The sequence below is a fragment of the Melozone crissalis genome, unplaced genomic scaffold (assembly GCF_028551555.1).
Source record: "Melozone crissalis strain CALT ecotype California unplaced genomic scaffold, PUWL_Pcris_2 ptg000056l_1, whole genome shotgun sequence".
Classification (NCBI taxonomy): Eukaryota; Metazoa; Chordata; class Aves; order Passeriformes; family Passerellidae; genus Melozone; species Melozone crissalis.
The window spans coordinates 7,892,410-7,906,118 of record NW_026535834.1 but is presented as its reverse complement, the minus strand read 5'-3'; the positions used below and the strand labels follow the sequence as shown (position 1 = coordinate 7,906,118).

Here is a 13,709-nt window from a genome sequence, read left to right as displayed (position 1 = left end):
ATCCCTTCTGAGGGAATTTTTCTGTATTCCTGCACACGGGTGTCCTGTGCAACATGGAGCACATGAACGCACTTTGACACCAGATTCTCACCCCTGCTCGAGCATTTTGGCACAACAGGAGCAAGCATTCCCTAATAACACAGGGGTTCAACTCTTGTGCAAAGCCACACAAATTGTCTGCCAGAACTGCTCCTTGGCTGCTTCTTGATCTGAAGGAGGCAGGAGGTGTTGTGGCTAAAGTTCCTTATCTCTTTTGTCTGATAATGGGAAGGTTTCACAGAGGTCTTGGAGGGGCTGGATCCAGGAATAATCAAGGAAGAAAAAACTGAAGCAAGCCCCCCTGAATCTCACTCAGAAAGCACTTTGAGAAAAGCACTTCTGGTGCTTTCATTGTTGATATTATGCAACATATTCAACATTAGTGGTTATATGTTTTTCTCTTTGACAAGAGGTCAGCAAGAGGTGCTTCTGCCTGCTTTGTGCAGGGAGCCCCTGGGGCCCATTCCCTCCCACAGGGGCTGCGCTTGCTGGGTGCCGGGCCTTTCATTGCTGGGCCCACAGGGAGCCCCTGAGCTGGGCTGGGGACCAAGGGCAGGGCTGGCCCGGCTGTGATGCCCCTGGCCCCTGTGACATCAGGGGCAGCGTGTCACAATGGAGGCAGCTGGAAAAGGCCCCCACAGGGAACGCTGGCCCAGCACAGCCTGGGCAAGCGGTGAGTGCGCACGTGGAGGGGCTGTGCTGGGCCAGGGCCGGGGCACAAGCGCCGCAGCCGGGCCTGCATTGTCCCCCTGCATCCAGGGCCGGCCCCTGGGGCCGGTGCCTTGGCCAGGGCACGGGGCTGCTGCTGGCCCACTGGGACAGGCCCTGCTGCCTGCCAGCTGCCTGGGTCCCTCTGCTCCCTGCCCTCACATCCCTGCGCCTCCGGGCCTCACTGCATCCCCCAAGCTCCCTTGGTAGCCCCACTGAAACCCTTGTCTCTCTCCTCCTGCAGAACATGGCAGAAAAAGCAGTCCTGGCTGTGTTTGTGCTGCTCATCTTCCCGTTCCCACTGTCTGTGGTGAACAGATTTCATGGAGATGAGCAGCACCATGCAGAGAATCAGAAACCGACCCTCCCAGAGCCATCTGAGCCTGGCTGGGGTTCCCGGCTCCTGGCTGCCTTGGGGTACCAGCACCCTGTAGAAGAGGTGACACCGGCACCTGCAGAGCCACCTGAGCCTGGCTGGGGACCCTGGCTCCTGGCTGCCTTGCGTTACCTGCCCCAGATCTGACAAATTGCTCAGCCACTGCTCATGCTTGTGGGGTGGTGGCTCAGGCGCAGAAGGGCGGCCACAAGGCAGAGAGCAGCGGCCCAGCGAGCTCAGGAAGTGGCCAGAAGGAGGAAGATCAAAACTGAGCAGAGAAGGCGGCTCGTTAAAATGAGATTCAAAGAAATGGAGCAAATGCGCCGGACAATGAAAGCAATGGAAAAGCAAATGGCCCGGCTGATTCAAATGAATAGGGGCACAAACAAGATACTGAAGGTAGGCAGGGCAGGCTTTTGGAGGAGCCCAGGCCGTGGCCTGTGTGAAGAAAAGCTTCCTGCTGGAGATGCTCTTTGGGCTGGCCAAGGCGAGCCGCACATCTTTGTGAGCAGCCAGCGCACAGCCCTGCGCCGGGGCAGAGCCTGAGGGCTCCTGACACACCCTGCCCCAATCCGCTCCATCTCTTTATCGTATCTTTAATAACTGCATCTGTTAGTGCTTTTCCCTGCCATAACATTGCACTTGGTCCTGGATGGAGGTATTTGAAAGAGGATTGGGCCAGACTGATGTGCCTGGATTGCAATAGGGGAAAAGTTTAGAAATAACAATATATATTTATTTTATCTAGATAACTTTTTTTTGTTGAACAATTCAGTTGTACAATAAATTTACTCGTATTATGTGTAATAATATTCAATTATAAGACGTAAAAGCTAGAAAAATGAGGTAGAGTTTTACTGGATGGGAATATAAATTTATTAGTCAGGAATTACACTTTTTTCCATTTGTATTGCAAAAACATATTACGTAGTAGTGTATTATATTAAATATATGTATTTTATATGTCCATCACATAAAATATGTGTATGTATATGATATATAATATGGTATAATTTACTACTGTAACATAAGAGTATATTGTAACCTGTATTCTATAAAATGTATAGGTCATATTTCATGTAATAGATGTCATAGAATATATAATGGCTATAAATATAGGAATTGATAGAAACAATCAATATTGTTACAAGTCTATGGATACAAATGATACTTTGATTCCCTGGAACCCTGTGGCTGCCATGGTCCTGCCCTGTCCCAGGCTGAGGCCAGCGGCTTCATTCGATGCCGCCATGGCTCCACCCCGTCCCTGGCACACTGAGGGCAGCGCCTTCACTCTGTGCCGCCATGGCTCCACCCCGTCCCTGGCACACTGAGGCCAGCGGCTTCACTCGGTGCCGCCATGGCTCCACCCCGTCCCTGGCACACTGAGGCCAGCGGCTTCACTCGGTGCCGCCATGGCTCCACCCCGTCCCTGGCACACTGAGGGCAGCGCCTTCACTCTGTGCCGCCATGGCTCCACCCCGTCCCTGGCACACTGAGGCCAGCGGCTTCACTCGGTGCCGCCATGGCTCCACCCCGTCCCTGGCACACTGAGGGCAGCGCCTTCACTCTGTGCCGCCATGGCTCCACCCCGTCCCTGGCACATTGAGGGCAGCGGCTTCAGTCGCAGGCTGAGGGCGGCGCGGCCAGCCCGATGGCTGCCGTGTTCCTGGTTACGCTGTACGAGTATTCGCCGCTGTTTTACATCGCCCTGGTGTCCGTCTGCTTCCTCGTCACCAGCGCGCTCGTTCTCGGCTGGTCAGTGCTCGGGGGTCGGTGGGGCTCGGCCGAGGGGGCCTGGGCTGTGCTGAGGGGGAGCAAGGCCAGGCCCACGGTAGCGGCTTGGAACGGTCCCTTCAAGCCCAAACACTCCTAGGCTTCTAAACGAGCAAAAAAGTTTTTTTTTAAAAAAGAAATTATACGTATTTCTGTTAAGCTCGTTTCTATTTTAGTAATACTGAAGTGTTTTCTTAATGCTTTTCGTAATATCATTCATAATACTGGCAAACAATGCGTTTGTGTGTACTAAGATATGTGTGTGTATCGAGGCAAGGGAGCAGAGCTGGGGAAGGGTCTGGGAGCAGCTGAGGGAGCTGGGGGGGCTCAGCCTGGAGCAAAGGAAGCTCAGGGGGACCCTGTGGCCCTGCACAGCTCCCTGGGTGCAGCCGGGTTATTTTCCAACATACATGATTCTGTGAATCTGTGAACTGAACTCCTGAAGTGTCTCGAGGGGCGGTGAGTGAAAGGGCTTCTGCTTGTGTTTGAGAGGATGACGAAGAAATGCCGCTGTTGCCTTTTTCAGAAGCAGCTCCTTGAATGTCCCTAACCCTCAGAAGTGGCTGTAAATGTAAATACTGGTACTTGCCAGGAGCAGAGCATTGATTGGCAATCAAAATCTTTCATGTAGAAATTGTGGCTACAGCAGATTTGTGTGGCTTGTGGTGAAAATAAAACTGGAGTTGTTGAACTTCCTCTCATTGGTTCCACATTAATATCTGCAAAGTGCTGGTGATAAAGGTATCTTTAAAAAGTTATCATACTGAGCCATGATTTAGATGAATCTTCATCTATCTCTATCCACTGATCCTTTTGCCAGTTTAATCATTATTTATCTACTTGTGGTAAATTCTGGCAGTCCCTGCTTGAAAAGGTCTGAAATAGATATGTGCTACAAGATCCTAACTTGTATGCACTGGTGTTTTTGGGTACAGGGTGTACAGAGGACTGTCCAAAGGCTTTTTTTTTTTCAGGATCAGAGATTCCAGTTGCACCTGCACTAGGTGTTACTGCAGTTTATGGAAATATATGCATTTTTTTTCTTCAAACTTGGGGCCTGTTAATCGAGGAGGAGCTGTAGCCAGGAGCTCAGCACATACCAGCAGGTGAATGTGTGGGCAGCTGCTCAGAGGTATTTGCTGCTCCCTTGGAACTCTCCTGTGCCATGGCCATGTCCAGGAGCCTCCAAGGGATTTTCCCGTGCCTGCAGGTGCAGTTACAGCTCGAGTGCTCCTGAACTTGCTCAGGAAAACAACTCAAATCCTTCATTTGCCACACAGAGCACTGTAATTGCAAATGTTGCCACTGGAGCACAACATACCTGTTCTATTGCTGCAGTGGCATTTGGGCTCCCCCCTAATTTTCAGCATTAATTTCTTTAATGATGTGTCTGTGTTGGTGTCAGTCAGCCTGAAGAGCACTGACTGTTGAGGAATGTTCATGTTCTCATTGGTCAGGCCTTGCAGGGATGGGAGGAGTGTCTGTTCCTGTGTCAGCTCTGCGTGCCTGTGGCTCTGCTCACTGTCCAAGTAGGTTAATGCACAGGCAGCTTCCAGAGCCAGTCCCACAGGTGCCCTGGGCACAGGGGTGAGGTGGAATTTACATTGATTACCTGGGCATTGTCTTTTTAGCTGGAGGGGAATGCTCCTGTTGGGTGGAGCTGAAGGCTCAGCCCCTGTTGGCTCTGCAGAAACATTAATTCATTAACTAAACCCTTGGAAAATCCTGCTTTTTCTAAGGTAGCATTGCTCTGAATAAATTAATGTTCTCCTCTACCAGCTAATGATCTGGACTGTTAGATCATAAAATAAAACCTGTATCTTTATTCATCCTTTGTACACTTAAAATTTACAGAAAACCACATCTGACTGGGGAACAGAAAGGCCTCCATGCCTTCAGCTGCTGCTAGAACTGTGCCAGAGGCTCTTTTATCTTGCTGCTTTTCATGAGGATAATCCTGTTGCTTTCATCCAGTGAAGAAAATTTCCAAGGAAGAGGGATTTTCTGCCATAATCAGGCAGATTCTGGTATAAAACAGGGCTGCAGAGATGGGCTCTGATAAGGTTTGGGTATTGGAGAAGGGAAGCAGCTGCTGCCTCAGGTTTCTTTGTGGGATGTTTAACTGGGATATTCCCTCCCCTGCAGCCCCAGGGATGTCACTGTGGGTGTTTTCCCTCATGGCAGAGGGAGCTGTGCTCAAATCAGTCATGGCCGAGAGCCTTCGATGATGCCACTGATGAAGTGCAAATGTTTCCATGGAAGGAATGGCTTTAAACGGACAGAGAGCAGCTTGAGTTGGATATTGGGGAGGAATTCTTGGCTGTGATGGAGATGAGGCCATGGCACCGACTGCCCAGAGAAGCTGTGGCTGTCTCATCCCTGGAATTGTTCAAGGCCGCGTTGGATGGGGCTGGAAGCAGCGTGGGCTGGTGCAAAGTGTCCCTGCTCACGGGAGGAGCGGGAATGTGCTCACTTCTGCAGGACTCGGGAGCAAATTCTGGCCTAAGCCTTTACCACTAGAGGGCACCGACAACTCTCATTCATTTTATTCCCTTTGTGGAAACCCAGAGCAAAATATTCCCCCTTTAAAGATTCCCTGCGTCACTGTGAAGACTCGTGCCTTCTGACAAACAGCTGAAGTCCAAATGGCAGGATGTATTATCCATGCATCCTAGCAGATACTCTGGAAAGCCAAGTTACCTCTGTTTGTTCTGCTGCTTGCTGTTTAGAACTGACAAAAAAAAAATCAAACATTTCAACACTAACACTGAACCCATTCATTCTTGTTTTGTGTCTCCTAGGTTTGGTTTGGGTGTTCCTGTCATTCTGAGGAACTCAGAAGAGGCAGAATCCAGCACAAGGGTATTGAAAAAGCGGATGAGACAAGTGAAAAATCCTTTTGGGTTGGAGATCCATAATCCTGCTGCAGCTTCAGTAACAAGTCAGTTGATTTCTTACATGGTTTTTGTCAATTTGCATTCCTGAACTTGGTACTTTCCATTTTCTGCCTAGAATCATAGGATGGTTTGGGTTGGAAGGGACCTTAAAGATCATCTTTTTGCTCTCATCCTTTTTCTCTATCACAATTCCTCAGAAATACACTTCCATTCCAACAGAAATAAGCTTTTACACAGTTTATAAATGTGGTGTTTTTAAATGTGAAATGTTTGGATATGAAGGTGCATTTTAATTCTCATTAATGGAGCACTTCCTGCTATTACAGATCTTTAAGTAACTAAAACATTTGCAAATTACCAACCACTGTGGGCGTTTCTATAAATTTCATGGAATTGTAGAATTGTACAGAATTCATTATGGAACATGTGCCACCCACTTAAATCTAAGCCCAGATCTTCAGCAGTGTTTGGAAGTGCACTATTTTTAATAAATAGAAAAATAAATCATCACTCTCTTTTTCTATCTGTTCTCCAATGGAAACTGAATTTAAATATCTGTTTGGATCAGAGTTCAAGCCACCCCATCATTCCTGAAATCTCCCAGAGAGGAATTCATGTCCTGCATCACTGGGGAGCAGTGAGCAAGGCTGAGCACCCACACAGCTGTGGGGCCTTCCCATGCATGAGGAGGGGCTGCAGCAGATTTTCCCCTCCCTCAACATAAAACCCCCACCACAACAAATCCAACAATTCAGGTAGCTGGGATTTCTCAGGAGCTTTGAGCTCTCCTGCTCCTGTTTGTGCAGGAAGTGTTTAGAAGTTTTTTTGAAAAAAGAATGGGGAGCACAGAGGCCCTTGTACTCCTCCCTCTGCATGATCCAGAGCCTTATTCTTTGAGAGCCCAGGGAGTTTTGTAGATGAGTGATCTAATTACTGCCATTATCTCAGGAGGGAATGGACTTTGGGCTGAGGTTGTGCTCTTGGATCTGCCAATGAGTGTCTAAAGTGTTACCAGAAGTTAAAATTTACCATTCATAAAATGCATGTGGTATTTTTGTGAGCTTAATCAGCCATTTTATCTCCTCATCCCCACTGACTTCCATAAACACTAAGCTGAATCTAAATTGTCCAAAGATTTGTTTATAATGATAAATTATTTTTGTTATTTTGTAATTTTTAGCATTTTAGGGGTTGCCTGATTGCAGCCTTTCAGTACCTGAAGGGAGCCTAGAAGGGACTTCAAGGGCCTGGAGGGACAGGACAAGGAGGAATGGCTCCCCACTGCCAGAGGGCAGGCATAGATGGGATGGTGGGAAGAAATCCTTCCCTGTGAGGGCGGTGAAACCCAGGCATGGGTTGCATAGAGAGTTACTTGGGACAAGGGATGGAGGGACAGGACACAGGGAATGGCTCCCACTGCCAGAGGGCAGGGATGGATGGGAGATTGGGAAGGAATTGTTCCCTGTGAGGGTGATGAGGCCCTGGCACAGGGTGCCCAGAGCAGCTGTGGCTACCCCTGGATCCAAGGCCAGGCTGGACAGGGCTGGGAGCACCCTGGGATAGTGGAAGGTGTCCCTGCCATGGCAGGGGATGAAACAAGGTGAGATTTAAGGTCCCTTCCAACCCAAACCATTCTATGATTTTATGGTTCTGTGATAAAAATCTGTGACACTGAAGGTGTTTTCTGCCTGTAGCCCTTCAAGCATCTAGAGTTAGCAATTCCAGGATTCCTGCACGTGGGGAGTTAATGAAATCCCTCTCCTTTCTCCAAGGGGGCGTAACACTGACACCTGACTGCCTGGAGGACTGTGTCCTTACCTGCTACTGGGGCTGCAATGTCCAGAAACTCCACGAAGCTCTGCAGAAACACGTCTACTGCTTCAGGATAAAGACTCCTCAGGCATTAGAGGATGCTCTCTACAACGAATACCTCTACAAACAGCAGTACTTGTATCCTTTTTTTGAATTGTTTTGACAAAATATGTTGATTTTTTTGGCACGGGGAGCATTGGGGATGGTAAACGTGCTGCAGATTTTGGCACAACTCGTTTATGAGCAAACACAATGAGAAATGTTCTTTATGCAAACGTCATGTTTGTCTGCAATTGCAACCACTGATTGTTTTCCTTGACACAGGCAAACCATTAAAAAAAATGACAAGGCAGAGAAATATTGTCAGTTAGCAGAAGATGCTCAAGTTGTGGATTTTGGCCCCGTGCCTAGAGCTCGCTATCCCTTGGTAGCACTGCTGACGTTAGCAGATGAAGAGGACAGAGAAATATATGATATTGTAAGTAATATCAGAGTATATTTCAGGGTCACTGTGCTTAAGGTCTGAATGGGAGAGAGGCTTGAAAAAAGCAGCTTCACTTTCCTGTTCCTTAGAATTTGGTCCCTCACTTTCTTATTTTCTAAAATAAAGCAGTTCAAAGCTTTAACTTCCAAACCTCAGTCTTTGAAGAGGCAATGGAGAAACATTGCTTACTCTTTATTTATTCACTACAGCATTTGAAAGAGGGTTGTGATTTCCCCAAAGCTTCAGCCTGCCAATGTCCCTGAGGAATGAGGGTTGGGGCAGTTTAGCAACCTGTTATTCTGAATTCTGGGATCCCACAGGCATGTGGTGGAGCTCTTGCACTTACACAGATTCTTGGATTCTGTTGGCAAGGCAGGAGGGTTTTTTTAGTAAGTGTCTGGCACAGATATGGAGCTGATTGCTGACTTGGCTATTAGAAACCTAGAAATTACCTTTCTGCCCCAGGTCTGTGTCATGGTGGTGTCTCACAGGAGCCAACTCCAGGGCACTTCCAGGAAGGGGTGAAAGTCTGGCTTGGGGCGGATGGGAGATACTCAGCTCCTCAAAAAGGCTCTCCTCCTAATCTCTTGCTATTAGAGCAGCTTCAGCCTTGCCACATGCTGTTCAATACCCTTTAGAAACTCTAAATTGGTGAACTCTGAGTGATTTGAGACACACTTTTATCTCCATCTTTCCATTGGATTGGTAATCTGATTGCAGCAGCTCCTTTAACAGTAGCACAACTGAATTCAGAAGCAAATTTCCTGAATCCACTGAACACTTTTCCATGCATTCACCTGCAAGCTGTAATCACACCAGTGCCTGAGAAATCTGTCCCCTTTCCAGTGATGGCTGTCCTTGGCTTCTTGTCACCTGACTTTAGGACTGCCCTCCTGTCCCCTTGAGATGTTTTAATGTTTTAATACATTTTTATAGAGACTCTAAATGTAATATTTGAATGTAATTGACATTAGCATGGGCATGAATTTGTAACACCTCTCTTTTGAGCCCTAACATAGAAGAAAGGGGTGAAAGAGAGTGATGGAGGTATTTTTCCTCTGGTTTTGGAGGAAAGGAACACATCTGTAAATCCAGTCAGGAGTAACTCCACTTGAACTCCTTGCCAGGCAAATGTCAGAATTGGGTCTGGTTTGTTGAAACAAACTTGTAAAATAGAAATGGAATGTGGAAATGGATCCTTGCCAGTGTGATATTACCATTTTGAATTATATCTGGGGGGTCTGTGTGGGTGTCCATCACTGTGGATGCTGTTTCAGTGATTCTTTCCTGGGAGGGGGTAATCTGATTTTTATCCTAACTGGTTTTGTGGCAAGATCATCCCTACTTGGTTTTGTGCCATCATTTTCCTCTAGATCCAGAAAATTAGCATGACCATATATAAATGTACAGAAATTACTGGAAGACTGTCATGGCTAAAGTGGAAGCTTAGATCTCAGGCACTGTGATTTAGAAAAGAAAAAAAAGACCCTTTTGCCAAGGAATAGTGAAATCAGTTCTTATAAATCCATATGTGTAGGTACATACACATTTGAACTCTGTATTTAATTAGCCATGTGTGGATTTTGAAGTGCAAGTCTAATTTGCCTTTAAATTTCTTTTTAAAGCAAAACAGCTTCTATATTTCATTTCTCTTTTGACAGCTTCTGGGAACTACAATAATATTGAATTTCACTTTCTTTTTTCCCAGCTTTTTAGAGGCCATTACGTAATTTGGGCAGGGTGGGGGTGGTTAGGCACAGCATGCAAGCTTGGAGTGCTTGTATTTCCAGAGGAATTATCTGAAGTCAGCCCATGGGGGTTCAGAATCCTTTCCAGTGAAATTTGTCTTTTGCCTGCTCAGATTACAAGCCAATCACTTCTTAGTGATTTTTGGAGTCTAAAAACTGCAGCCTGTGTGTTTCTGAGGGAAGGGGAGAAAGTGGAGAAGATTGCTCAGGTGCCTTTGCAGTTTGGGGTGTAATTCCACGAGGTGGGAGCAGGCAGAGCAGGGCTCTGCTGTAAACTGCCCACAGAAGAGCTCCATGGGGAAGCTGAAGGAGCACCAGGGGCTCTCTTGTGCCACATCCTGTTTATCCCTTGTCCACTGTAATTTATTTTTTTTTCATCAGTGCTTCAAGTCAACATTGTTGAATTCCTGATTGTCTAAGGAATTAAGCAGGTCAGGAGCTGTACCAAAGCAAAACAGAGAATCGGGGAATAATATGGGTTGGAAGGGACCTTAAAGATCATATTTCACCCCCTGCCATGGCAGGGACACCTTCCACCATCCCAGGGTGCTCCAAGCCCTGTCCAGCCTGGCCTTGGGCGCTGCCAGGGATCCAGGGGCAGCCACAGCTGCTCTGGGCACCCTGTGCCAGGGCCTGCCCACCCTCACAGCCAGGAATCCCTTCCCAAAATCCCATCAAACCCTGTCTTCTGGCACTGGGAGCCATTCCCTGTGTCCTGTCCCTCCATGCCTTGTCCCCAGTCCCTCTCCAGCTCTCTTGGAGCCCCTTTAGGCCCTGGAGGGGGCTCTAAGGTTTCCCTGGAACTTTCTCTTCTCTGGGGTGAACACCCCCAGTTCTCTCAGCCTGAGTGCTAAGGTTATTAAACACAGAATATTTTTCTGTTTGTAGATTGCAATGGTGGCTGTAATTCACGTTCCTGATGAAAGCTACAGACTCTCCTGCCGAATTCTGTATCAGTATCTCCTGCTAGCTCAAGGTCAATACCATGACCTGAAGGTAAGCCACGCACGGAGTCTGGTTTCATGTGTATGACAGTGTTAACTTTAGCTTGTGTAGGCTTTCAGGAGCCTAAATTAGTACAAGACTTCTATTGTCATGCAAAGAACTGGATGGTAGTTGAAATTATTTTATCAGTTAAGTAGTGCCACAGGAACTTACTGTACAGAAATATTTTCCATTAAAATATTCAAGATTTCCCAGAGAAATGAACTGCTTCTAATCTAGGAGTCCTAGTGTCCACTTAGTAAAGCAGTAGGAAAAAAATCACTGTTGAATGCTTCTTCTTTCTAGAATTGCTATTTCCTTTCTTCAAAATTCCCTTTTAATCAGGAGAGCCTCAGAAGAAATTTACTTTTTTAAAATTCCTTTTTCTTGCACTATGCTTAGGAATCATGCCCAGAAGAATTTGCGCTTCATGTAAAATAAGACGAAAAAAGGAGCAGGGGATTGGAATATGAGCAAGAGCAGAATGGGTTGAGTGAAGCAGATTTGACAGCATGGTGGATATAATTTTGGTAGGAACAGATAGAGGATCCCTCTAGGCACAGAGACTGATGGACCAGAAACAAACCCGAGCTGCTCAAAACCTGAGCACTTCTGTTAAATTTCATGCATGACATTGATTTGATACAACCAAGGTCTGAGGACTTATCTTTATTATTTTCCCACTGTTTTATGTAATTTCTTGTTTCTGAAATGCCTTTAACTGGAGGGCAGGCAGCTGCCAGGACCCCCACAGAGTCTGGCACTGTTTGACCCAGTGAATGGATCCAGTGGCACTTCCACTGCACCTGTGCATGTGCAGAGATTGGGGAAGAGTTTGTTCACTCCTAAATATTTGTGTTTATGTGTATTTTAGCAACTCTTCATGTCTGCAAATAGTCCTGCACCCTCCTGCAGTGACACCTTCCCTGGTGAGAGCAGCACTGACAGAGGGCTGCTGGAAAAGGCTGGGCTGGCTGGAGATGAACCAGAATTGCAGGAAGAAAACAGCAAAGACTGTGTGGTGTGCCAGAATGGCCCTGTGAACTGGGTCCTGCTGCCCTGCAGACACACGTGCCTGTGTGATGGCTGCATCAGGTATTTCCAGCAGTGCCCCATGTGCAGGCAGTTCGTGCAGGAGTCTTTTCCACTTTGCAGCAAAAAGGAGCAAGATGAGGATGAGTCGACCCGTGTCTTGCAAGATGTTCTTCCTGGAAGAGTTTTTTAACAGGAGTTAAAAATAAAAGACCTGGGTTATGTGCACTAAGATTAAATGTGGAAGCCAGACTATTTATGGGAGGATATGTAGTGTTAACTTGTAGGATTTTGCTTTTTTTTTGTTGGGTAATTTTCAGCTTCCTTATTTTTCCTCGCTCCATATGCTCACAGGAGCGCTGCTTCCCCGTGCAATGTGGACAGGAGAAGTGCGTGGGATAGCTCCGAAGGATGTGAATTTATTTATAACTGCTTCCTAGATTTTCTTGGAGCACTGTTGGAGGCTATTTTGACTACTAAATTTAGGCTGTCTACTAAAAAAAGAATAAAACTTGCAAGTGCAGTTGCCCAAGGCTCATTCTATATTTATTGTGTTTAAAATACTAGAGCTGTATATCATTTTAACTCGGTATAATTTAGGAACTTAGCACTTTACAGAATGTACCATATGAAGGAAAGTAAATATTCTTCAGCGTTAACCCTGTGTGTGTTTATTTTGTAGCAGAAGGTTGGGCTGTGGCAGGAGCTGGGGGTTCAAGGTGGGGCTCAGGACACTGTTTCTGCCTGGTTTGGAGGATTTGTGTGTGAGGGCCTTCAGCCAAAGCCCTTTGGAAAGATTTTTGTTGATGATTCTTGAACTGCATGTTGATGACACTTTCAAGCCTGAGCCCCTGCGATGACATCTTGTGACACAGACTTTCAGTCTTGTTGGCAGTGCCTGTAAGAACTTGTTCTCCATGCAAATGTTGGTTAATTACTCTCCAGAGTGGTGGCAGCTTTGTGGTGCTTTGAAGGATTTCCAACTCTTTTCACTTGCATGGTCAGCTTGGATGATCAGTAACAAGTTAACCAGTTACCCTTATCAATAGTCCCAGGAAATGTAAATGTACCTGCTCTAACAAAGGAAGAAGCTAAAGAATAGCAGAAAATTATTTCCTTTCACTCCAGTGGTGTGTTGTCAAAAGCAATAAAAATGCCTGTTGAGAAAAGAAAGTGGTTTGTTTCTTTAAAGAGAGACAAATTCTCCTAAGGACAAATGGGCTGAGTCTCACATCTGCTCATATAAGGGAAAATGCTCCTTAGAACCTGTAGAGATGGGGAGTAGCTGCTTTCTGTCCTCCCTTTTGTTCCCTTGCAGCTTTTCTCCACATCCAGCTCCAGGACAGCTGCTCAGGCAGGGAAAGCTGTGCTCCAGATCCTCAGCTCTGCTCTCCAGCAGCTCCAGGGTACACACAAGGTGCTGCACACCTCCAAACCAGGGAAGGAAGCTTTCCCCACTCCAAGGTATTCCAAGTTCACCTTTCCATGCTTCTTTTTTTATATTGCTTGCTGTGACCCTGCTTCTGAACTCCTGGCAATTACATCTGAGGAAAAGATTTAGGTGGTGCTGTTGGGAAGAGTAATGGTTAGTTGTAAGGACAGATGGATGTGGGGAATTGATGCCTATAGCCACAGATTCCCTGCCAGTGATCAGCAGCCTGGTTGTAAGATAATAAAGTGACCATCCTGGCCAGGGACAACTTGGGAATAAACTGCTGGACAAACCAGGCTGCTGTTTGCACTGTGTGTGACCATCTTGGCCAGGGACAACTTGGGAATAAACTGCTGGACAAACCAGGCTGTTGTTTGACTGTGTATGACCATCCTGGCCAGGGACAACTTGGGAATAAAGT

At 46.7% G+C, this 13,709-nt stretch overlaps 1 protein-coding gene across 1 annotated transcript; it reads left to right on the top strand.

Moving 5' to 3' along the window:
- Window positions 1–2,727: 2,727 nt before the first annotated feature.
- Window positions 2,728–13,566, top strand: CGRRF1 (cell growth regulator with ring finger domain 1). Its single transcript, XM_054286766.1, has 6 exons — window positions 2,728–2,881; window positions 5,701–5,840; window positions 7,569–7,740; window positions 7,933–8,086; window positions 10,729–10,836; window positions 11,699–13,566. Exons 1-6 carry the CDS (start codon window positions 2,778–2,780, stop codon window positions 12,047–12,049), a joined length of 1,029 nt encoding a protein of 342 aa, XP_054142741.1. The 5' UTR covers window positions 2,728–2,777; the 3' UTR covers window positions 12,050–13,566.
- Window positions 13,567–13,709: the final 143 nt, after the last annotated feature.